Genomic DNA, 25,263 nt, shown 5'->3' with positions numbered 1-25,263 from the left:
AGGAGGGGAGAGGAGTACGAGGGCCATGGCCCTCACCACGCCTGGGGCCCCAGCCTCCTGTCCTGAGCCCCTGCCTCCTGTCCTGAGCCCCTGCCTCCTGTCCTGAGCCCCTGCCTCCTGTCCTGAGCCCCTGCCGCCTGTCCTGAGCCCCTGCCTGGCCCTGAGCCTCTGCCTGGCCCTGAGCGGGGCAAATCTCTTCTCTCCTCTGAGATCTCGCTTCCCATCTCGGCCACCAGACCAGCTCTTCTCCCCACAGACCTCTCCCTGTTCGCCAGGCCAGGCCTCCTGCACCTGCCTTCTGGCCACCAGAGGCCCTTTTGGGTCACTTCTCTTTCTCAGACACGCACGCACTGAAACACCCCTGAATGAACCGCGTGCGCTCACACAAGCACACGCCCCACGCCCCTAACGCTCTGTGCGCGCACACACCTTCAAGAGTCCCATGCACACGTGCGCACGCCACACACACACCTTAAGAACACACACCTGAGCCTAGGCCCGCTGTGCACACCCCGGGCCCTGCCAGCCGCAGCGGGTCCCTAGGGGCAGCCTCGTGCAGCAGCAGGCGCTCCCTGAGGACATGGCTGAAACCCACCCCGCCCCGTGGCCCCGTGCCCCGTGTGGGAGGCACTGAGCCGTCTCTCTCCTGCTCTGCCTCAGGAGCTGGGGAGCCCTTCCAGTGTTGAGGCGCCCTACTGCGACCTGCCCCGCTGCCCACCAGCCCCTGAGGACCCGCTCGGCGCCTCCACCTCCGATTGCCAGGGGCCCAAGAGGTGGGTAGAGCCCAAGGACCCAGGGAAGGCTCCCTGGGGTAGGGTGGCCTCACCTCCCCTCCTGCAGGCTCCACGGGACAGCCTCTGCCTGACGCTGCTGAAGGGGTCACGTGGGGAGTCCATGCTCTGGGCACAGGCCGGCAGGAGGCATGCCTCAGCCCCACAGGAGAACTCGGACCAGACTGTCCCTTTGGGGTCCTGGGTCTCTGGGCCTACTGTCCCCAGCCCTGGCTGTCTTTCCTCAGGGTCCTTCCCACTCGCTAGTTCCCTAGCTCAGCTTCTCTCCAGGGGGCGGCGGCCAGGCACCAGCTGTCACCGTCCCTCCTGGCTGTGCACTGCGCCAGTCTCTCGATTCCCTCCACCCCAGGCCTGCGCTCCCCTGGACTCCCCCGGACTCCCCGTGTGGGGTCATGGAACCTGGGGAGGCCATGACTTCAGGATCCAGAAACCTGGGTCCCAGCTCCTGGTCTGTCCCTCAGAGGCTGTGGGACCTCCGGCAAGTTGGTCCATCTCTCTGGGCTTCACTTTCTTTGTAAAATAAGAGGGACAGGTCAGGGCTGGGCGCATCTCAGTGGTAGGGTGCTGGCCCAGCACATGTGAAGTTCTGGTTCCATCCCAGCATTGTGTGTGTGTGCGTGCACGCACGCGCGCGCGCGCACACACACACACACACACACACACACACGGTGCAGAATCAAATGGCCTTGCTTGGAAACATGTGCTCCTCACAGTAGGCTTTACTTTTACTTATTCATTCATTTTTTATGGTCCTCGGCCCTGGCTGAGCAAGAGCTCTATTGCTGAGTTACTTCCCTCACCCCAAGGCGATATTTTAAAGAAAAGCTCGGCTCTCAAATACACGTCAGGAACCCTGGGAGAGGGGAAGTCGATGCTTTCCCAGCAGGACTTTCAGTTGTAGGCATGCATCTGCCAGGCGATAGGGGTGGGTGGGGGAGGCAGAGACTGTTCTGTCCCAAACCTGACTATAGAACTCTTTTGGGGGTCGTCACTCATTACCAGCCTGTAGGTCAATCTGTGTGTCCCCATCTTGAAAGACGTCAGCTACAGGCCTCCTTGGGTCATGGCTGCCCTGACTGGCTTCTCTAAAGCAAGGTTTTTCTCTGCAGCTCTTGCCCCACAGTCTCCCACCTCCCCACATTAGTCCAGCGTGAGTGTATCCTCTTATTCTTACTGAGCCTGGAGTCCCCACTCCTGCTCTGGTGACAAGGGTTTGGAGCCCAGGCAATTGTCCTGGTTCACAATCCAGCTGTCCTTTTCTGGCTGTGTGACCGTGGCCAATATCTTGACCTCTCTGAGTCACATTTCCTTCATCTATAAAATGGAAATCCTTGTACTTCAAAGGGAGGCTGTCACACAGCTCGTGAGGCCCTGGGTGGCTCCCTGTGTGCAGTGACAGCAGATCCCTGGCCCCTGTAGAGTGTGTTCCCGTGTGCATCTGGGCGGAGGAGTGCTCCCTAATTCCCTATTACTTTTGGGGGGGAAGTCACGAGTGTCTCCTGTCCCAGGGGCCTGTCCCTGACAGCAGGGCTACCTGAGGAGGACCCCACAGCTGCCCCCAGGAGCAGGCACCAGGAGCTGGAGGCAGTGCCCTATCTGGAGGGCCTGGCCCCCTCCCCGAGTGGCAGCTGCTACAAGGACCCCAACTCTGACACCAGCTGCAGCCCTGGCACTTCCACCCATGACACCGGCAGGTCGTCCTCTGTGGTGAGCTGGGGGCTGGAGACGGAGGGGACAAGAGAGGATCTACCCCTGAGCCCAGCCTCACAGCAGGAACTGGGCCTGGGGCGGTGGGGACGGAGGTGGCTGCCAAAGCCTCTCGGGTCCCAGAGGGCTGGGATGTGGGCCCTGGTCACAGCTGCTGAGCCCATGGCCACTCTTGGCATCGGTTTCCAAGGACAGGACAGGGTCCTCCCGGCAGGGACTGGGCCCCTCCAGCGGTGCGGGAGCAGGCCTGGAGTCCTCTCAAGCTCTCCCGTGGAGGGGCCGGCGGGGGGCAGAGGAGGCTGGCCTGTCAGGAGACCTCCCTCAGAGGAACCTGGCGGGGAGTGACAGGCTCAGCCCAACACCCCAGCCGGTGCCCCGCAGGTGGCCGGGCTGTGTGCAGGGCTGGGGGCTCCGCCTCCCTCTGTCCTGGGTTGGTCATGGCCACTAGAGCCACACAGGGGAAGTGACAGGGCTGGGATCTGAACCCCACCTCCTGGCTGCGGGTTTGGACAGACTCTGGGCTCTCCGGCTGCCTGCTGGCCCGGGTTGCAGGGGGGTGGGTGAGGGCACTCAGTGGGCACCTTCAAGGTCAGTTCCTTTGGTGTCTTGTGCTGGGACTGCAGGCGGGGGCCGCCTCCCCCCAGCCAACACAGCTTTGTCCTCCCTTTTCCTGGTAGGACTGCGACACTGTGGAGAGGTGGGCGGAAGTCCCCAGCTGGGACCTGCTCGCGATGATCCCGCAGAGGCCCCAGGAGGGGCAAAGAGCCGAAGGTGCCCGAAGGGCCACCAGGTCCCCTACAAGAGGAGACACTGCAGGCCAGAAAAAGGATGGTGAGTCCTTCTATCAGGCTAGTCCCCGTGACCATGGACATGGTAAGGACCTGGAGTTCCCCAGATAGCCACTCACTGGCAAATGGACCATGGGCAGGGCTTACTTTGGTGACCTGAGTCCTAATAATAGTAAAGTTTCCGTGGAATTAGGGACAACCATGATGGGCAGGCTGCCTGATTTAAATACATCATTTCACAACCAGGTTGGGATCCTTAAGTTGCAAGGAAAGAAACTGGTTGAACACGAATGGAATGACTCACATAAATAAAAAGCCTCAGGGGTGTGACTTCAGGCATGGCTGGATCCAGGTGTTCAGCAGCATCAGGAAATTGGCCTCTGCTTGGCTTTCTTCTGAGGTGGTTCCATCCTTAGATAGACCCTCCCCTGACCCTGGCATGATGGCCACCGCTGTGTAGGTGTGTCCCACCAGCTCATCAGCTTCCTTGGAAGGAGGTCCAGTCTTCTCTAACCTGGGGCTAGTCTCAGGAAGGGTTCTCGCTGGGACTCAGGATGGAGGATGTGCCCACCTGGTGACCAGGGTCAGCTTCTGATGAACCTCAGGCCTTCGATATGGGGAAGGAGAGAAATGAGGATGACGGTTACCAGAGAGGGGAGAGGCTGTCATCAGGCCAAGCCCACAGGGGCCGTGCTCACCAGATACGTGCCCAGGATGCTGCATCCCAGAGTGGGAGCCCTCGCTTGATCGCCACTGCTCTGTGTCTCCTTGTGTCTGTCCTCAGCAGGGGCAGGATTTGAGGTTAGGAGCCAGAGCATCTGCATTTGAGCTCCAGTGGGCAGTCCTCGCCCCATGGGGGGCCAGGGGTCTGGAAGGGCAGGTGGGGTTTTCACTGAGCCCCTGGTTTCTTGCTCCTGAACATATTGTGGGCCGGATGTGGTGGCGCACACCTGTAATCCCAGGAGCTAGGAAGGCTGAGGCAGGAGGATCACAAATTCAAGGCCAGCCTCAGCAATTTAGCAAGGCCCAAAGCAACTCTGCAAGACCCTGTGTCAAAATAAAAATAAAAAGGGCTGGGGATGTGGCCAGCGGCTGAGTGCCGCTCTGCTCGATCCCTGACACTAAAACAAAGAAAAGACCCCACCTGACAACATGGGTGGGCAGCCTCGCCCTGTGCCCAGCTTCATCACAAGTGGACGCCACTGTCCACCTGGTGGCAGCTTCCTGCATGGCAGGCCAGGGGCCAAGGCCCAGGACTTGGCCAACTCTGGGATGCTGAGGGCTCCGCCCTCCACTCTCTGAGCTCTTGCCTGTTTGCAGAGCTCACCAGGTAGGCAGGGGACACAGAGCCCACCTGGCGGAGGACGGACTCGCAGGCTCCTACCCCATTGTGGTCACTAAGGGGCTTGGGAGTGAGGGCGACCCTGGAAGGGCCAGGCGCCGGGCTGCTTCAGATGGTGGGAAGGAGCTGGGCCCCCTGCAGGGGCAGCTCGGCCAGTGCCCACTCTCAAAGGACAGGGACCCCAGGCCCAAGCACAGCTAGAGCTGGAGGTGGCAGCACAGAGTGTACTGTGCACCTACTGTGTGCTCTGCACCTACTGTGTGCTGAGCGCTTTTCCAAGCCCCATCCCGAGGGCGAGGCCCTTCCTGAAGAGAGCTTGCTGGGGAGGGAGCAGGGGACCAAGGGAAGGAGACCATGTGAGGAGGTGACCCAGGGCTGCTCCCGGTGACAGGGGCGCCTGAAGGAACCAGCCAGGTGAAGAGGGGCGCGCTTCAGGCAGAGGCAGCAGCAAGAGCTGGGGTGGTGAGGTGTCTGTGGCGTGTTCCAGGATCCCAAAGGTAGGCAGGTGCGAAGCTGCCGTGGGGGGGCAGAGCCAGCCTGGCGGCGGAAATTGGGGATTTTATTTCAAATGCAGTAGGAAGCCCTTCTCTCTGTCTCTTTCTCTCCCTCTCTCCCCCTTCTCTCTCTCTCTCTCTCTCTTCCTGTTTTGAAATACTCTTAAACTTATTCGAGGGCCTGGGGTTGTGGCTCAGTGGTAGAGCACTCAGCTGGCATTCATGGGGCACTGGGTTCGATCCTCAGCACCACATAAAAATAAAATAGATATATTGTGCCCACCTAAAACTAAAAAATAAAATTTTAAAATATAAAAACAATTTTTGGCTGGGGATACAGCTCAGTAGGTAGAGTGCTTGCCTTGATGCACAAGACCCTGGGTTCCCAATCCCCAGCAACCCCCCAAAAAGTAAAATTTATTTGAGAGTTACCCAGATGGTATGGGAGGTGTATTATGCCTTTTGCCCTGGTTCCCCGGATGTTGGCATTGAATATGGCCACAGTGCAGTGATCTGAATTAAGAAATGAACACAGCGAGGGCTGGGGAGGTAGGTAGAGCACTCACCCAGCGTGTACAAGGCCCTGGGTTCCATCCCCAGCACAAAAAAAGGCCCTGGGTTCCATCCCCAGCACTTAACCACTGAGCCAGGTGCAGTGGTGCCTCCCTGTAATCCCAGCAGCTTGGAAGGCTGAGGCAGGAAGATCCTGAGTTCAAAGCCAGCCTCAGCAACTCAGCGAGACCCTGTCTCTAAAAACATATAAAAAAGGGCTGCAGATGTGGCTCAGTGGTTAAGTGCTTCTGGGTTCAATCCCTGGTACCAAAAGATGTTGATTAGTTAATTAATGAACGCTGGGGTGTGACACTATTAACCACAGACTTCATTGGGAGCCTCTCGCTTCTCTTCTAGTAGCCCTTTATGTGCACTCTAGCATCCCACATGGCATCAGCTGCCAGGTCTCCTCTGTGTCCTCTCTGGAACAGCTTTCTGGTCTTTCATCCTCCCCTGCAAAACTGTGAGCAGAGGGATCTGGTCATTTTGCTTTGGAAAGGATCTCCCTGGGGAAAACCGTGACATTGGACCCAAAGGACACATGCCCATGCTACTCAACCACCCAGGCGAGGAGCGGCAGTGGCAGGGTGGAGGGGAGGCTGGAGATAGAGAAGCTGGTGGGTCTGGACCGCGCTCAGCATGGCCCTGGAGCATCAGCCCATCTGGAACAGCAGTGCTAGGGATCCAGATTTAGGTGACACCCGCGTAGCAAGGGTGGAGGGGACAGAGCTGAATGCAAAGGAGAGGGGACGTCCAGGAAGGCAGTTGTGGTTCCTTCAAGACAAGACCACAGTGCTGCTCACCTGAGCACCAGCCCGGGGACACTGGCAATGCCATCATGGGCTGGGGGGGGGGCGGGGAGAGGTAACTGTTGAGGGAAGTTCATTGGTCCCTAGACCAGCGCTTCTGAAGCTCTGAGGTGCCTAAGTCGTCTGGAATCTGGTCAATGCTGGCGGTGCACACGGGCAGGGCCTGAGGTTGTGATTCCCTGTAGACAGCCAGTGCTGGGCGGGGCCTCCGGAGCTGGAAGAGCTGGCAGGCACAGGGAACAGGAGCCCTCTAGAGTGTCACACACAAGAGGCTCCTTAGAAGACATCAGAGCAACTCGCCAGAACCCCCTCTGCAGGAAGCACAGCTGGACGGGGAGTTGTGCGGTGGCTTCAGGCCTGGCGCCCCCTGCTGGCGAGCGAACCTGGCTTTGATCTCAAATCCCAGCCCCAGAGGAGAGGGAGGTCCAGCCAGCCTCGGGCAGGGGTGCAGTCCTCATGGAGAGGAGCAGGGTCTGCCCCCATCATGGGTCCATGGGGACAAAGAAAGACAGGGCGTGGGGACTGGCCTGGCGCCCTCCTCACCTTCACCCTCTGCGTCTCCCTCCAGATTCGGGCGCTGGGAGCCGCTGTGCCGCACAGCACTGGGCCAAGCTCCGGGGAGAAGGCCGGTACTTCTCCTTGGAGCGACAGCACTCAGCCCCTGCCCAGGCTTCCTCTGCGACACCACAGCACAGACCTCACAGCGCCACCACCCAGGCCTCTGCTCAGGCTGCTTCAGCACAGCGCGAAGCCCCCCGGGCCTCCTCCCCCCACCGAGTCGCTCAGAAGGACAGCCCTAGGCCCACTTCCACCCAGCAGGACGCCCCCAGGGCCTCCCTCACCCAGCGGAATACCCAGGCGACGTCATTGCCCGCCAGAGTGAGCCCGCGGGCTAGCCCCGGAACCTCATCCACCCAAGGACACCGTCCTCAACCGTCCTCTCCCCTCAGAGCTGCCCAGGAAGACAACCTCGGAACCTCTGCTCAACAGGACAGCCCACAGTCCTCAGTTCCCACTTCTCAGCGGGAGACCCCCAGGACATCCTGTGCCCAGCGGGACAACCCCAGAGCCTCCTCCCCGAGCAGAGCCACCCAGCGGGACAACCCCAGAGCATCTTCCCCCAGCAGAACCACCCAGAGGGACACCCCCAGAACCTCCTGTGCTCAGCGGAACAACCCCAGAACTTCCTCCCCGAGCAGAGCCACCCAGAGGGACACCCCCAGAGCATCCTCCCCCAACAGAACCACCCAGCGGGACAACCCCAGAACCTCCTCTCCCAGCAGAACCACCCAGAAGGACACCCCCAGAGCATCCTCCCCCAACAGAACCACCCAGCGGGACAACCCCAGAGCCTCCTGTGCTCAGCGGAACAACCCCAGAACTTCCTCCCCGAGCAGAGCCACCCAGAGGGACACCCCCAGAGCATCCTCCCCCAACAGAACCATCCAGCGGGACAACCCCAGAGCCTCCTGTGCTCAGCGGGACAACCCCAGAACTTCTCCCAACAAAGCCACCCAGAGGGACAACTCCAGAACTTCCTGTGCCCAACGGGACAATCCCAGAGCTTCTTCTCCCAACAGAACCACCCAGAAGGAAAGCTCTAGAACCTTCTGTGCCCAATGGGACAACCCCAGAACCTCCTCCCCCAGCAGAACTACCCAGCGGGACACCCCCAGAACCTCCTCTGTCCAACAAATCGCCCCCAGAACCTCTCCTGCCCAACAAGCCAACCCTAAAGCCTCCTGTACCAGGTGGGAGCACCTCAGGAGCACCTGCACCCAGCGGGACTCCCCACATTCCTCCTTCGTTCAGCGGGACGGCCCTGGGACTCCCGGCTTTCAGACCAGTATCCCAAAGGACAACCCTGGACCACCATCTCCCTGCCGCTCCACCCAAAGAAACAGCCCCAGGAATCCTTCTCCCCACCGCACCAACAGAGACATCCCCTGGGCTTCCTTCCCACTCCGGCCAACTCAGAGTGACGGCCCCCGATCCTCTTCTCCATCCCGCTCCAAGCAAAGTGAGGTGCCCTGGGCATCCGTGTCCCTCCGGCCAACCCAAGGTGACAGGCCTCAGACCTCCTCTCCCTCCAGACCAGCCCAGCGGGACCCACCCCAGACTTCTGCTGGCCCCTCCCAGCACACCTTGCCCTCGGGGGCCACCTCTTCTACCCACAATCCTGGCCACCTCAGTGCCTGGCGCATGTCCTCGCCTCTGTACCCTGGGGCCCGTGGGGCACCCCAGTTCTCTTCCGGGCCCTTCCAGCCAACGTGTGCCGTGTGCATAGGACACCGCGATGCCCCTCGAGCCTCTTCACCACCCCGCTATTTGCAGCATGACCCCTTCCCCTTCTTCCCGGACCCCCAAGCCTCTGAGATCGAGTTGCCCCACCATGACCCGCCCCACCTGCCACCGGCTGTGTGCATTGGCCACCGCGATGCCCCCTGGGCATCCTCGCCCCCTCGCCACGCCCAGTACGACCCCTTCCCCTTCCTCCCAGACACATCAGATACCGAAAACGAAAACGAGCCCCCGCACCACGACCCTCCTCAGTTGCCCCCACCCGTGTGCATTGGGCACCGGGATGCGCCTCGGGCCTCCTCCCCGCCGCGCCACTTCCCGGAGCCCTCCTTCCTGCTCCAGGATTACCCCAGGGCCAGCACCGAGAGCCTCGTCCCTTCCACGGACTCTCTGCCCGAGCCCCCGCACAGGCCCGCCCCCGTGTGCATCGGGCATCGGGATGCCCCCTCCTTCTCCTCGCCGCCGCGCCAGGCCCCCGAGCCCTCCCTGTGCTTCCAGGACCCCCCGGGGGCTAGTATGGAGAGTCTGGCCCCCTCCACCGACTCCCTGCGCGGCTCCCCCCTGCTGCCCCCACAAGTGTGCATTGGCCACCGAGATGCACCCCGAGCGTCCTCCCCTCCCCGACACCCGCCCAGCGACCTGGCGCTCCTAGCGCCTTCACCTCCCCCTGGCAGCTCAGGGGGCTCCCGAGGCTCGGCAGCCCCCTGGGAAATCAGGCACAATTTGGAAAGGGAGGAGTACACCGTGCTGGCTGACCTGCCCCCGGCCAGGAGGCTGGCCCAGAGGGAGCCAGGACCCCAGGTACAGGGCAGCGACGGGGGCCGCACCCGCAGCCCTGGCCGCGCAGAGGTGGAGCGCCTCTTCGGGCAGGAGCGCAGGTGAGCCCTGGGTGGGCAGTGGCGTCCAGGGGGCCTGCGGGAGGCGGAGGGCAGGGCAGGTGGACTCAGGGTTATGTTGCCAGAAGCAAGGGGCCCAATCCTTCTGCTTTGCTGTCCACTGGCTGAGTGACCTTGGGCAAGGCACTTTATCTCTGTTTTTGCATGTAGACTAGAGTCAGGCAGGCTAGGTCAAATCCAGGGTCCAAGCCACTCACATCCTGTGTGACCTGTAACATGAGTTCACCCATGTGAGCCTCAGTTTCCTCATCTGTCAAAGGAGGGAGAGCAATAGCACATTTATTTAATGAAATTAAATTCTCGGAACTTTTGTTTGATCCATAGTCAGGGATGTTTTATTTATTTATTTATTTATCTCTCTTGCATGGGGAAGAACATGATTCTTTTCTGACAGAGCAAAGAAAAATCACAGGCCCTTTTGCAATTCCAAAAACAGAGATGTTCATTTCAAATGTACAGCCAGAGCCATGTATTTTTATCTTATTTATTTGGCAGTGTTGGGGTTGCAACCTGGGGCCACACCCCCAACCAGAAGCCCCGTGTTTTAAATAAGTGAGCTCACAGACTGGCAGGGTTAGGGTCAGGGTTAGGGTCAGGGTCAGAGGTTACATATGATTTTCCTGAGACATGATGCTAAAGCCTGGAGTCCAGGTGTGAACCTCCTTGGTCAGCCATAGCCCAGAGACTCTGAAATCTTTAAACCAAGTTAACTTTCAACTTTCAACTGGTGCCAGAAGGGGAACTGTCCCCCTCATTAGGTGGCTGAGATTTCTTTCCCAGCAGTGCTGGCTGCGGAGTTTTCAAGGCCCAGAGCTAGAATTCCGCTAGTTGAGGTCAAGGGGATTAGGGGGAGGAAAGCAGGTCTGGAGTCTCAGAGCTTCCAGTGAAGTTTAGCATATTTACCAAGTTGTGGGGCCATTACCACAGCCTAGTTTAAAACATATCCCACTCCCTAAATACCTATTTTTTTTTAATGGACACAACACAATGCCTTTATTTTTATGTGGTGCTGAGGATCCAACCCGGGTCCCGCCCATGCTAGGCCAGCGATCTACCACTGAGCCACACTCCCACCCCTAAATACCTATTATTTAGGTAATATTTGGTGCTTAAAATTCCTCTTTGCTGTCCCTGAGACATTTCTCTGAGATCTAAACCTGCACGAGAAACCTTATCTCTTATTCTTCAAATTTCCTTTTCCAGTACACTTGATCCATTTGATATCCAAGTGACAACCTTTGGGGACTCCAGCATTGGTGTCATTCCTTCTTTGGCATTTATTTATTTATTTGTTTGTTTATTTATTTATTTTTGTTACTGTAACTGAACCCAGGGGCACTTTACCACCTCCTCACCTCTTTTAAATTTTTAATTTTGAAGCAGGGTCTTGATAAGTTGCTTAGGGCCTCACTAATTTGCCGAGGCTGGTCTTGAACCTGCAATCCTCCTGCCTCAGTCTCCCAATTCGCTGGGATTACAGACATGCGCCACTGTGCCCAACTGATGCCAATTTGTATTTCTTTGTTTTATTGAAGATTCAACAGAGAGACACTGAAATATTTTTATTTCTATTTTTTTAGTTGTAGGTGGACACAATGCCTTTATTTTTTATTTATTTGGTCCTGAGGATCAAACCCAGGGCCTCACACTTGTAAGACGAGTGCTTTACCACTGAGCCACATCCATCGCCCAGAGACTCTGAAATCTTTAAACCAAGTTAACTTTCTAATTTGTTCCCCCCGGGATGACTTTTGGAGAGAGAAAGGGGTTTATAACAGAAATCAGGGATTTGTTTGCCCTTTTATTAGCAGTTTAGTTATTCTTGTACAATCTTACATATTTTATTCTGCTCCTCTTCAAAGTAGATTATTTACCTTTTGGTCAAAGTTTTATAACTCTTCTGGGTAAAATGTCCCCTTGTGTGGCACTTTTCCACAGGGAATGCCAATTGTCTTCTGAAGACAAATTTTTAAAAAAATTTTTGTAGTTGTAGATGGATAGAATTGCTTTATTTTATTGGTGCTAAGGCTCAAACCTAGTGCCTCACACACGTTAGGCAAGCACTTTGCCACTGAGCTTCAGCCCCAGCCCCTGAAGACAAATTTTTAGACTATGCATTTGTGTAAGGGACAGACTGGAAGTGATGAGTGGGTGGGTGGCGGTAGAGTAGTACTTTTATTGTCTCCCATTCATCCATCCTGCCGTATTTATTGAGCATCTACTCTGTCTAAGCATTGTTCTGAGCCTGGAACGTTTTTTCTGGAAGGGCTATCACATCAAAGCATCAGGAGTTTTAGTTTGATGTCTTGACCTTTTTTTCTTTAGATACCTTTGGAATCTTTTATTTTAGTACCATGTATGCGTTTTGCTGTCACCTGAATTTAAAACAGAGCCTTTCTTCCTGTGCTAGACTCGATGACTTAGAAGTCGATGAGCCCATTTATGCTTCCTTTTTTTTTTTTTAAATTTTTTTTAAGAGAGAGGAGAGGGAGAGAGAGAGAGAGAGAGAGAGAGAGAGAGAGAGAGAGAGAGAGAGAATTTTTTTTAATATTTATTTTTTAGTTCTCGGCAGACACAACATCTTTGTTGGTATATGGTGCTGAGGATCGAACCTGGGCCGGCACGCATGCCAGGCGAGCGCGACCACTTGAGCCACATCCCCAGCCCCCATTTATGCTTCCAAAGGAAACTTTTTAGTCCTCCTCCTTCTGGCCCCACCAGCCCTCAGGAACAGGGGCCCCTCTGATAAGGAAAGCTGGGTCTCTGTAGGGGCCTCAGAGTGTTCTAGAATCCCTGGGTCCTTCTCAGTGTCTCACGGGGAAGAGAGAATTCCCGGAAGGAGTGCCCATGTAGCAAGTGAAGTTTGGGAAATGCACACGGGGGAGAGAAGGCAGCTCTGCCCTGCTCCCTGGTGTGGCACTTCCTCTCCGGCTCCCCTCCCTCCCAGGAGGGAGACCATCCACCAGTCACGCCTGGGGCTTTGCTTCCCGGAGCCACCAGACCTCAGTTGTAGAGGAAACTCCCCTTTATGGCTCTCAAGGAGGAAGGAAAGCCGTGCACCTCCAATTAGATTAAAAAGTGAACCTGATGGGGCGCGCCCAGCTTACAGGCTCTCCAGGGGCCCTGGGCTCTTCTGGTGTGAGCTGCTAAGAACTGCAGAAAACTCACACCCCAGCCTGGGCACAGCTCGGTGGGAGGGCGCGTGTATTCAAACCCAAATTGCTCCGTGGATCTGGTTCTGATGACACTGGCAAAAGCCACGAGACCAGCAAACCCCGACTGCACTTTTTTAGACTCTGCAAACCCCCTGCCGCGCTGGCTCCCAGGCTTCTTCAGCAGGCTGCGGGCGGCTCCCAGGGAGGCGCCTCCTCGGCCTTCCCTTTTCACTCTAGGCTCATCCTCTTCAGGCCTCTCCCAGTTCAGCTCACTCTCCAGAGACATGACTCCAATCATCAATTTATTTTCATTGTTTATTTTTGAGATGCTGGGGAGGGAACCCAGGGCCTCAAACATGCTAAATACATGCTTTGCCACTGAGCCACCCCGTCCCCACCCACTCCCTCTCTGCTTGCCAATTTAAATGAAGTCAGACTCTCAAACCCCATGAAAATATTCATAGAGTGGCTGGGTCTACGGAGGTGACCTCCTTACTAAGGGAGGGGACAGATGTGCCCAGGGCCTGCTTGATGTTCTTACTTTTCAATGCTCAAGAACTGTTTGCTTAAACATTGTGTGCACAGTGCCTGGTACACAATAGGTGCTCAGTAAACCTGAATTCCCACAAGGGCCAGTCTACCTTTGTTAGAGTGGCTGGTGGACTGTTGGGCAGCACGAGACAGGAGAGATGTGGCCCAGGCCTGACCCTGCTTCTCTCCTGGCAGAGTAGGGTGGCACTGCCCAGCCCCATTTCTCAGGGGGAGACTGAGGCCCGAGAAGGTCAACCCTCATTTAGGGCTGTCGCAGGTCTCTGGACCCCCCATCTCCTCCTGCTGGGTGGGAGGGGAGGGCTGGGGCACTGAGGGTGGAGCGGTCCCGCAGGCCTCAGGAGCAACTGCATTCGCTCCTAGGAAGTCCGAGGCACCAGGGCCCTTCCAGGCTCGGGATGAGGGATGGTCGCAGAGGCCCAGCCAAGGTCAAAGCCAGCTTCACCGAAGACATTCCAGCCCCATCCCCAGCAGGCAGGTGAGCACTGCCACCGCGGAGTCCCAGGGGAGTCTCCTCCTCCCACTCCTGCAAGGCAGGGTCCTGGGCAGGGCAGTCCTCTGTGAAAGGTCAGGTCCCAGTCACGGGGGTCCAGGCTCCTCCCTCCTCAGGGGCCAGAAGCTCTCAGTAAAATGTAAAGGACCCAAATTAGCCTCTGCAAACAGCCCTGGGTGCTGGCCCTTTCTGCATTAGCTCCCTGCTGTTTGGAGAAGGCTGGGCGGCACCGCCAGCTCCAGGGCGCCTCTCCAGGGTGGGGATTGTGTTTCCCAAGAAGCCCACCCCAGAGGAACTGGGGATTGGTGGTAGGAATTCGGGCACCCCATAGCCCAGGGTGGAATCGGTGTCTCGGGGAAGGGGGAGCCGGGGAGCGAGCAGCTTCTGCACGCCTCCCTCTGGAACTGGGGACACGGTGGGAGAGCAGAGTGACCCCCTGGAGGGGAAGAAGCCCAGAGGCCTTGGCTCCTTCAGTCTGCTCCATCCAAGCCACTGTGAGGACGCAGCCCACTGTCCCGGGCCCGGGAGCCTCACCCGCCTCCTACCTGTTCCTCAGGTGACCAAGCTCCCTGCCAAGCAGCCAGAACCAGCTGCCCGTCGGAGCAGAGCAGAGGCCCCTGGGTCCAGGAGTCTTGAGAGGCGACTCCAGGCCCCCTCACCGCCCTCCAGGACACCAGCCAGATCCCCTGAGAGGGAGCCGCGCACTGAGAGACCTGCTAAAGGAAGCCGAGCCGTCTCCCAGCAGCCGCTGAGGGGGTGGCAGAGTCAGGAGGAGCTTACGGGGTCCCAGGGCTCTCACAGACACTCGGAAAGAAGTTGGAGCCACCACGAGAAAGGCCCAGGGCCTGAGGGCTGGCCAGGACTTGGGGAGCCCAGCCCGGGGGCTGCCAGAAGCCTGGAGGGAACATGGAGGGACCTTCCCAGGGAGTACAGGGACGGCTGGGGGCAGTCAGAGGCCTGGAAGGAGGAGCCCCCCAGTAATGGGCTTCAGGACCCCTTCCAGGAGCCGGCCCAGGGGGGCTGGGGCAGCCTGCAGGAGCTGTCCAGTCCCCAGCAGCCTGTGACTCCCCCAGAGAGTTCCTGGGCAGGCCCCGAAGACTTCTCACACCCTCCGCAGCCAGGGACACCCACTGCCCTGGGCTGGAGGGGAGAGGGAGCATGCCCACACCTTCCCGGCCCCGCGAAGCCGCCTGACCTCGACTGGAGGGACTTGCTGGGCCTCCTCCGGGCACCTGGGGAGGGGGCCTGGGCCCGACTCCCAAGGCTGGACTGGGAAGGTCTCCTGGAGCTCTTGCAGGCCCGGCTGCCCCACAAGGACCCAGCCAGACACGGGGGTGACCCTGCCAGGACTTCAGGACCAGAGCTGGTCCCCCCGGGCACAAAAGATGCCCCAGAGCCAGAGCGACACAGCCAACCCAAAGACTGGATGGAGGCCACTCGAGTGAATGGACATATCCCCGGGCAGCGGCCCCAGAGCCCGGCCCAGCCACCTTGCCCTGCCTGCACCTCCACCTCCACCCAGTGGCCAAAGACCAAAGTGACAAGTGACCTAGAGACCTCAACTCTGGAGCAGATAGGCCACCTGGGGAGCAGCAGCCCCCCAGTGCTGGAGGTGAGTCTGTCCCTCCTCTGAAGGGCGGCCAGAAAGTCCACCCCAGTGCGGACAATTCTTAGAAAGGCTTCCCTGTGGCATGACCCCAGCTCGTGCACGTACCCCCTCACCCCGGTTCTTTTTGTTTGTTTAGTATTTTTTTAGTTGTCAATGGACGTTTATTTTTTTATTGATATGTGGTGCTGAGATTCGAACCCAGTGCCTCACACATGCTAGGCAAGCGCTCTGCCACTGATCCACGACCCCAGCCCCCCCCCCCCCCCGTTCTGTCCTTGTCCTCCCTGCTGATTAAGACGGTCCCAGCTCCCAACACTGGACCCCAGCCCTGTTTTGAGCATTTACTACAAGCCCAGCCCTGGCCCGAATGCTTCTTCTGCCCTTTCTCCCTTGTCTCCACAGCACCCCGATGAGGAAGGCGCGAGTCTGGAGGAGAAGGACTCCGAGGCCCCGCCTTGTCCACAGGTAGCGAGGGCTGGGGCGGGAGAACCAAGTCTGCCCCCTGGGGGTCACCCTGATGCGCTGAGCTGGACGCTCTGGTCAGGGCCTCTCTGCTTCTGGCCACACAGCACCGGGTTGGTGTTGTGTCTGCGGTCCCTACCTGGCCATGCCTGGGACTGCAGCCATGTGGCTGTGTCCCCTCCCCCTGCCCCCTGCCAAGTTGCTGAGTCCAGGAGCGCCTCACCTCTCCCTCAGGCCCCTACTCTGCAGACACTGAAGAGGCTGGGGAGTGCTCCCTGGGTCCAGGTGGCTGCCAAGACAGACTGCTTAAATGGGGGCTGTGTGCAGAGTAGGCCCAGCACCAGGCACATAGTAGGTGCTCCCCAAGTCCCCCCCCATCTCAGTGGTACTTTGTGCGTCCTCCAAGCCCAGAGCCTCCATCTGAAGGTGGGGGCGGGGAGAGACCTGCCACCTGGCTGTAGCTCACCAGGAACATGGCTGTGCTTCGGACACAGCTGCTCTCGGCCTATTCCTGGCCATAATGGGACCTAGCACTCGGCACCACTGGGGTGACAGGAAGGCTCCTGCTCTGTCACCCATACAGCCCTCCCCAAGGAGGGTGAGCTTCTCGGCACTGGCGTTTGCTGCCATGTGACATCTTGGGTGCTGTGCCATCTGTGCCTCAGATGGATGGGAAGGACCTGCGACGGCCCCATTGCAGATGAGGAAACTGAGACCCAAATCCACTAGGCATTGCTGGGGACCTCACATGCAAACGTTAGGAGAAATGACAGTAAAGCCTCCACTCCAGAGCCCGTGCTTTCACCGTGGTGTGTGAAGCCCTGAGCCCGGGGGGGGGACTGGGGAGGCCTCCCTGGTGGTCTTTCCCTGAGGCTTTGTGTGTGTGTGTGTGTGTGTGTGTGTGTGTGTGTGTGTACCAGGAATTGAACCCAGGGGCACTTAACCACTGAGCCACATCCCCAACCTTTTTTAATTTTTTTATTTTGAGACAGAATCTCGCTAAGTTGCTTTTACAACCTCACTAAATTGCTGACGCTGGTTTTAAACTTGTGATCCTCCTGCCTCAGCCTCCCAAGCCTCTGGGATTATAGGCGTGCATCACGGCGCCCCACCCTGAGACTTTTCTTAATTGGTCTTTTAATGAGCTCAGTGCATGGACATGACATCAGAGATGCAGGGAGAGCCAGCTTGCTCCTGCCCTTGCCCTCTAGCTGCCCCTGGACTAGTCAGGGAGGTCAGGAGACCACAGGCAGCTCAGGGAGGAAGACATGGTCCTGCATCCCAGGGGCCACTGGGGTGCTGCAGGCTGGACTGTCAAAAGGGAGGTAGGGGGTCAGAGAGTCTCCAGCCTCAGCTCAGGGGTCCCAGGGAGGCTCAGGAATGGTGGCTGGGGCTGCCTAGCTCCTCTCTAAGACGTCCTTGGTGCAGCGTCCAAAGCCTCCTCTCTGGGGGGCTGCAGGACTGCACCCACCTCCCGCCTTCGCACATGCCGCTCATGCCGCTCCCTGCCTGGGTGCTGTTTCCTTGCCTCTTCACCCACCAAACACCCGCTCATTGTTCAAGCCTTCGCTTGGGTGTCCTGTCCTCAGACCTCCCCAAACACCACACCCCCAGCTCGCGATGCTCCCCTTCTGAGCTTGGCAGTTTTGCTTCCCTCCATCTGTCACGCTGGGCTGTCATTTCCCCCTACAAAACATGAGCTCCACAGGGGCAGGAGCCCAGCCTTCTTCATCTGTGTGCCTCTGGCCCTGGCCCAGGCCTGACACGAAGGAGGGGCTCAGCTCAGCGGATGGCTGGTCATGGCTCCGACGAGGAGCATCTGAGAAACACAGGGAGGCCGTGGGACAGCGGGTAGATGATGGGTGAATGATGGGTGACGGACAGATGACCGATGGTGGCTACACGGACGCTGGAAGAGTAGAGGGTGCTGCAGGGTGTGCTGGCGGGCTATGGATGGAGAATGTCCCGGGGATGAGTTAACGCTGGGTGGTGAATGGGAAAGGAGTGCTGGGGTGATGGTGGATGGATGAGCAGATGTTGAGCAGGCGGAGGAGGATCCACACGTGATGGATGGAGAGGTGTTGAATAAATAGAAGCTGGATTGGGAGTAGGGGTGGGTCGGATGGTGGATGCTGAACGGATGAGAGGGTGGATGACGTTGGATGGTCGGATGGACACTCGGACCCACTGACGCTGGGTGCGAGATACAAGTTGGATGGATGGATGAGAGTGGGACAGATGAGAGTGGACAGACAGATGGACCCTGGGGAAGAACCTGGGTTAATCTGTATTCTTTCTCATCTCCAGTTCCAACCAGAGGAGCGTGAGGCGTCAGAACCAGGCAAAGGCCAAGATTTACTGACTGACCAGAAGCAGGCAGACCCGGTAGTTGGGTGATGGGTGTGGGCATGGGCACAGGGGAGTGGAAGGGAAGGAAATCAGGTGGGAAACCAGGTCATCTGTGCACATGGTGGGGGTTTGGAAAGCTGGACAGCAGGGTGACTCTGGCTTGAGACCTGGGAGTGGCCGGTCCCGGGGTTGGAAGCCCAGGGCTCTGTTTCTAACTTGCTGGGCTACCCTACAATGGTCGCTGCCTTTCCCCAGGCAAACGTGGTTTGACCCTGATGTTCTCTGAGGGCAAGGTCCTTCTGGTTCTGGGGGGCTGGACCAGGCTGAGGAGCAGGGTGGGACATTTAAGAGCCAAAGAAGTGTTGAGGAGGGCTGGGTCAGCTGGGCCTGGAGGGTCTCCAGGTCCTGGGGGAAGGGACATGTGATCAGGGGGGTGGGGTGGGACCTGTGAGGCCGCTCTGGGGCCAGGCTGCAGCTGGAGCGTCCTTCTCTGCCCCACCCCTCCCCACAACCTGCCAAACAGATGATTCTCATCACCCTCAGCCTCCAGAGGGCTGAGATCAGAGCAGAGGGGCAGAGGGCAGGCGACACACTGTTCAGGGCTGTTTTCCTGGTCCTGCTCTTCCCTGGGCTGCCTCCTGAAAAGCCAGGTGTGACAGGAGAGCATCTGTCTGGCAGCCTGGAGCCCGAGTCTGGCCCTGCTGCTTGGGAGCTGGGGGATCTGTGCACCCCTCCCTGTGCAGAAGAGGAACAGGCAGGGGTCATCCCAGGTCACATAACCAGTCGATGGCTGGACTTGAACTAGAACCCAGGCTCAAGAGCCCACCCCGTGTTCCCTCTGCCCCTGCCCTCCCGCTCAGCTCTCCCTGATGTGCGTGCTCCTTGCTAGCAGCTTGCTGGGCCAGTCTTCCCTCTGTGAGATGGGGATGGGGCAGGGGACTCTGATCACTATCTGGGCTCTGACAACGCTGCTCTTCCTCTTTTGGAGTAATTTCTTCATACTTCCTGAAGCCACAGCTTTGTGAACAAAGAGGAAATAGTAATAGTGGGGGACCCTCTGGTTTCCCAGCCACGTGGATAACCTCCCAGCCAGCCCCCAGCAGCCCTGACTGCGCAGACAGACGTGCTGACCAATTCACTGGGTCTTCATCTGGGCGCTCCCTCGCGCACATCTGTGTGCAGGGCTGGGTCAGCCGGAGCTGGAGTGCCACCGCAGGCCGTTCCAAGCTGGTGCTCAGGGCCGCGATGGGGGCACGGTAGCCAGGTGGGGCACTCTGTCCTCCAAAGCCTTGCTGGCCTCTGCTCAGAGGCTTCCAGCTCTGCTTCCAGGGAGCGTGGACTCCAGCTGGCGGGGGCACTCGGCCTCTGATCCCCACTCCTGGGATCTGGGGGGCTGGACCAGGCTGTCGGGGAAACGGGAGTATGCACATTCAAGGTCAGCTGGGGCAACTTAGCAAAACTCAAAACCAAAAAGCGTCAGGGATGTGGCTCAGTGGTCGAGCACTGGCCTAGCACGTGCAGGGCCCTGGGCTCGATCCCCAGCCCTGCAACCAAACCAAAGGCCAAAGGAAAGCCCAGAAAATCTGGGATTCCAGACTGTGTACCTACTGTATGCCCAGCTCCATGCTCAGTGCACGGTGCGCCTGACCACAGTACACGTAGCTCTGCCCCACCCCTGCCCATAACCATGTGACTTTGGGCCAGTCCCTCTGCTTCCCTGGGGTTTGTTTCCCCAACAGGGAAGAGTTCAAAGGGGAACATTTGGGGGCTCTGCCAGAGGTGTCTGCAGGTGTCTGTTCTGTGACTCATTCCTTTCATGTAACCTTGGGTCACAAATCTACTGCCAGATGGCTAGGCAGGTGACAGGAGTAGGGGCTGGGGGACACTTGTATGACCCCTTGGCTCCAGACATTGTTGCTCTGAGGAAGAGGAGCCTAGAGTTCGGCACAGATTTAACGGTCTCTGCGTCTCTAGAACCTAATGTGAAACAGTCTGCCCACATCTCTTGGGTGGACGCGTGCGTCTGGGACACGTAACCCTCCCCTTGGCAACCTGGGGTTTGACTCTAGGGTGTGGGGTGCACATCCCCAGGATGCTGAGCCCCAGGGGACCTGTCTGTCAAACACAGTGAGGTGTGAACCAGCTGGAAGCTTCTCTCCCGGGCAGTTCTGGGAGGGGAGAATGACGGGAACGCTGGGCTTTTGAGGTGGCAGAACGGGCAGGGGAGGCTGTGGCCAGGGATGCCCCCATCCTGCCAAAGGGACATGTGGCCAACACTGGACCCTGTTTGACAGGCAGACAAGAGGCCAGCAGAGGGCAAGGCTGGGAGCCCACTCAAGGGCCGACTGGTGACCTCATGGCGGATGCCCGGGGACCGACCCACGCTGTTCAATCCGTTCCTGCTGTCTCTGGGGGTCCTCAGGTGGCAAAGGGTAGGCTGGTTCCACGGGGCTGGAGGGGTGAGGGTGGCAGAGGAGGGAGGGCAGGGAGGAGACTGATGTCAGTCCCAGAATAGTGTGGGGGCTAAGCAGGGATTGGGGCCCCACACAGACAGAGCTCCTAAGCTCCTGACAGGCTCTGCCAGGTGGGCTCTCTTGCCTCCAGGGCAGGGTGGGGGCTCTTTTTGGCTTTTGGGGTGAGGACAACCAAACAGCCCAGTGACTGAGAGCTTCTCCTTGGTAGCTCCCCCCAGCCCTGTGCCAGGGGAGCCCGGCTGGGGAGAGGGAAAGGCGGGGGAGGCCTGCAAGGGGCTCTGGGATTGCAAAGTGTGCCTGGGTCTGAGCCAGTTTCACAAACATCTGGCGTTACGTAACCATCCCCTGCCCAGAGAGGCCTGTAAACAGTCTGGCCTCTGGTTGGGGCTTCCTCAAGGGCAACGAGGGAGGCATCTAGGACCTGTCCCCTCCTGTCCCCTTGGCTTCTGCTGCATCTCTAGGGGCTGCAGGCTTACCCATGGCATCTCCTTTATTGGTGACAGGCCAACTCTTGTACTTTGTATAGTCGGCCCTGGCGCTAGCACTAATCCAGGTACCTTAGAGACAGTGTACCCATTTTATAGATGAAGGGACTGAGGCTTAGAGACGTGAGCTGATTGACCTGAAGTCACACAGTTGGGTGTCCTGGAGCTGATTTTCCGCTTCCCATGTGAGATAAGGATTGCGGCCAAATTTACCGAGCCCCGGTTGCCACATCCAGAAAATCTGCCGAGAATCTCAGGGCTCAGGGAGGGCTCTGGGAGATCCAGAGGCACAGAGGTGGGGGAGGGTCATCCATTTCTCATCCACATCATTATTCCTCTTTAGGGGATCAGGGCACCAAGGGCAATTGGGCAAACATAGTGATCCAGGTAGGGTGGTGGTACCTTTGAGGCAGGGGCAGGAATTACCTTATCAGACTAGCTAAAGTCACCAACACACAGCAGGTCTGCCAGGAGGGGACACGTTCGTCCTCGGTGGAGAGAAGGAGGAGAGAAGTTGAGGACAGCACCCTGGGGTAATGATGATGGTGATGGTCACCAGCAATGACTGTGTACCTACTGTATGCCCAACTCCATGCTCAGTGCACGGTGCGCCTGACCACACTTGATGCTCACCACCAGTCGCAGTTAGACACATGTTGTCCATTTTGCGGATGAGGAAATAAAGCACAGAGGAAAGTCACGTGTTCCAGGTCACAAAAGGGCAAGTGGCAGAGCTGGGATTCAAACCCTGCTCTGGCTGATCTCAGAGCTGGATGTCTGCAAACCTGCCCGGCACCTACTGGTTTCCCTGAGTCCTCACTTGCTGTGCGCTCTGGCCCGTGGCCCCCTTCTCTCAGCCTTACCTTATGACCCTCAATGGAGCAGTGGGTTGAGGCCGCCGGAATGCCTGAGTTTGGGGCTGTGGTCTTTGCCATCTTAAAAACTCACTCCTGGCGTTGCCAGTTGTGTTTGGCTGGCCTGGGCCGTGGCTTCTTTATTTGGTGTTTATCCATTTAACCAGCCTTCCCTGAGGAGGCACTGGGGGCCAAGGCCTGCACACTCCATCCCCGCCCACGGGGAGAACAGCAAGGTGAGGTCCCTGAAAGGTAACTGTTTAGAACACAGCATGGCCATGACCTTGGTGGAGGGATGTGCACAGGCAGGGGCACAGGTCTGGGCGGCAGAGGCAGGGATCGCTCTGGAGGGAGCATGTGGCAAGGAGTTTCTAAGTTTAACTGGACACTCTGGCTCCCTTTGGCCTGAGGCATGAAGGGTGAAGAGAATAGTCCAGGCAGACATTCAGGGGGTGAGGAGAGAGGAAATGAGTGTGTGCACGCGTGCATGTGTGTGGACGACAGGGTGGGAAGTATTCCAGACATGGCAGCCAGGAGGTACAAAGGAGCTGGTTTACCCCAGGAATTTCCAGCAGTACGCCATTATGGACCCTGAATGTGAACGTACCCGTAAGAGGGGGACAGTAGGTGGGCCTGGCTGTGAAGACTCCCCAGGTGAGAAGGTACAGCTGGTCTGTTAGTGTGCATTAAGTGAGGAAAGACTGTGCAGTGGAGTGCTCTGGTCACTGGGTTGAGGGTACTAGAAGGTGAATCCCTCACCAGAAAACCAGAGTGTGGGGCTGGTGCTGCTAGTGCCCCAGGCCATGGGCCAGGCCCCTCGGGGTAGGTGGGGTCTTTGGTCTGTTTGTTCCTCACTCTCTCGAGGCCTGAGGCCTGAGTAAAGTATAGAGGAGAGTGGGAAGCCACACAGGTGCCCGAAGGCCAGTGTCTAGAGTGAGGTGGACTTATCCTCGGCCTTATTCTTCATGGTGGGGAGACTCCTAGCAGAAAATGCTGAGAAAGAACAGCAGGTCTCTGGACCTCCATTTCTTTATCTGTGAAATGGGGATAATTTCTTTTAAAATCTTTTTTATTTCATTTTAAGTGGATACAATACCTTTATTTTATTTATTTTTATATGTTACTGAGGATTGAACCCAGTGCCTCACATGTGCTAGACAAGCACTTTTTCCACTGAGCTACAACCTCAGCCCCACAAGGCAATCATTTTTAACCCCAAGTCGTCAGATGAATCCAAATGGTGGGTAATCCAGGCTCCCTTGCCTCCCATGCCTCCCACCTATGGAGGGCTAAGTAGGGATCAAGAGGTTGTTTCACATGCTTTACTTGGATTAAAGCTTAATCCTCATCTCAACCAGATGAGGTAATAGCATTAGTCCATTTACAACGGGTGAAACTGAGGCAGAGTCCAGTGCCTTTCTTCAGGTAACAGTTTGGCTATGCTACACAGGCTACCAGTAGCCAAGAAATTCCTCCAAGGACTCCTCATCTGCAGGCCTCAGATGGGATCTGCAGCCAAAGAGCCTTTAACTGTCAAGAGCTCTGGGAACATGATCGAGGGGTGTACACCCACCCGCAAGAACCAAAACTGAGAAGGATCTGCTTGGCAGGAGGGAGCATTTGGGGAAGCCTTTACCATTCCAGAACTCAGTCTCGTGCCATCTTACCTACTAACAATTCTGTGTCTTACTTTGTGACCTTGGGCAAGTTGGCCCACCTCTTTAAGCTTCCGTTTTCTCATTAGTAAAATGGAGACAAGGAGCACTCCCCTTCAGGTCTACGGTGAGGACAAAAGTCGTTCACAAGGTAACAGGTGTGCCCCTCGAGTCGTTAGGGCTAAATGCTTCGCCCATGTCCCCATCCAATCAAGGCGCGGAGACCTGGTTGGCCCAACGCCCCTAGCTGGGGGCTAGGGCTGGGGGTAGCCAGGGCGGCGAGGAGGCCACCCCCAGCTCCCGCCCCGAGCAGTGGCTGGACGCAGTCACCTGCACACCGGGCTCTTCCTTCCGCCAGGCAACCGGCTGCGGAGCCGGACCCGCCCTCCGTGGCTCCCTGCCGCCGCCCCCATCCGCCCTCCGGGTCTGCCGCCCTGCCGCCCCCGCGCGCCCGTCCCTTCGGGCAGGCCCCGCCCCCGGACCCGTCTCGCGCCCCCATTGGTCCGCTCGCGCCCCCGCCGCTGTTTGTCCCGGCGTTCCCGCCGCCCATTGGCCCGCCCGGGTCCTCCCAGGAAGTTTGAAAAAAAAAAAGTTTTATGGGCGGATGGAAGGGGCCGGGACTGCGCTGGGGAAGGGCAGGGCTGGAGGAGCGGCGGGCGCCGGCCGAGAGGGGCGGCGGCGGCGGGGTCCCCGCGCCGCGGAGCCCGGACCGAGAGCCCCTTCCACTGTCCCGCCGCCTGGTCCCGCCGTCCCGGGGCGCCGCCATGACGGTGAGTGCCCCGCGCCCCGTTGTCTGCGCGCCGCCGCCGAGGCGGAGCCCCTCCGCTCCCCACCCGGGCAGCCCCCTCCTCACTTCCCGGAGTTGGGAGGTGGTGTCCGCCGCCAGACCTGCCTCCGCGCCCCATCCCCTCGTTACCCTAGGAGCCCAGGCGACCCCAAGGAGCTGGGAGCTCCCCGTCCCCGGCACCCCGCTCGCCTTGACGGGACCAGTGGCGGGCGCACTCGAGCGAGCCTGTCCCACCTTCCCTGCGACTCCCTAGAAGACCCGACTTCCTGGGGTTGCCAGGGGCTCCGGCCCGTGAGGAGTGCAGACGGGCCTGGCCTGGGTTGGGTTGTCTCCAGGCTGCTTGACTGGGTCGCACAGACCTGGCCTGCAAAGGCTGGCCACCCGTGTGCGCGCTGGCCCGAGATTAGGAGGGCGAGAAGGGCGGCCGGCCCCACCCCACGGCCTGGGAGCCATTCTGTGGCTCTGAAGCTGCGGGATAACATACTTTCCCCCGCTTGGGCTCTGGGGCCTTGAGTGGGGCGACACTGCAGGTGGGGCGGTGGGCATGATGGCAGGAGGTTGTATTTCTCTGGGGGATAAGGTCTACTCAGGCGCTGTCAGTACCTGCGCCCTAACGATCATGTAGAGCCTCATAACTGAATTCATTGTTCCTATTTCACAGCAAGATAAACTGAGGCTTGGGAGGGCCTTGGTGAGTTGCCTGAGGGTTGC

At 58.3% G+C, this 25,263-nt stretch overlaps 1 protein-coding gene across 7 annotated transcripts in view; it reads left to right on the top strand.

Moving 5' to 3' along the window:
• Triobp (TRIO and F-actin binding protein) overlaps window positions 1-25,263 on the top strand; it is a 52,337-nt gene that overhangs the window by 6,840 nt on the left and 20,234 nt on the right. For 3 of the 7 annotated variants that reach the window (XM_078052762.1, XM_078052761.1, XM_078052764.1), the window contains exons 3-11: window positions 661-773; window positions 2,300-2,498; window positions 3,176-3,329; window positions 7,052-9,662; window positions 13,748-13,862; window positions 14,434-15,489; window positions 15,889-15,951; window positions 18,256-18,333; window positions 20,592-20,729. In XM_078052762.1, coding sequence (XP_077908888.1) covers window positions 661-773; window positions 2,300-2,498; window positions 3,176-3,329; window positions 7,052-9,662; window positions 13,748-13,862; window positions 14,434-15,489; window positions 15,889-15,951; window positions 18,256-18,333; window positions 20,592-20,729 — 4,527 coding nt within the window. Of the gene's footprint in view, window positions 1-660; window positions 774-2,299; window positions 2,499-3,175; window positions 3,330-7,051; window positions 9,998-13,747; window positions 13,863-14,433; window positions 15,490-15,888; window positions 15,952-18,255; window positions 18,334-20,591; window positions 20,730-24,346; window positions 24,536-25,263 lie in introns of those variants that run through there. The other 4 variants (XM_013357319.4, XM_013357320.4, XM_078052763.1 and 1 more) reach the window with 3 other exon arrangements.

The sequence above is a fragment of the Ictidomys tridecemlineatus genome, chromosome 6 (genome assembly GCF_052094955.1).
Source record: "Ictidomys tridecemlineatus isolate mIctTri1 chromosome 6, mIctTri1.hap1, whole genome shotgun sequence".
In the NCBI taxonomy this organism is placed as follows: Eukaryota; Metazoa; Chordata; class Mammalia; order Rodentia; family Sciuridae; genus Ictidomys; species Ictidomys tridecemlineatus.
The sequence above is the reverse complement of the archived record's forward strand: the minus strand, read 5'-3'. Positions and strand labels throughout refer to the sequence as shown.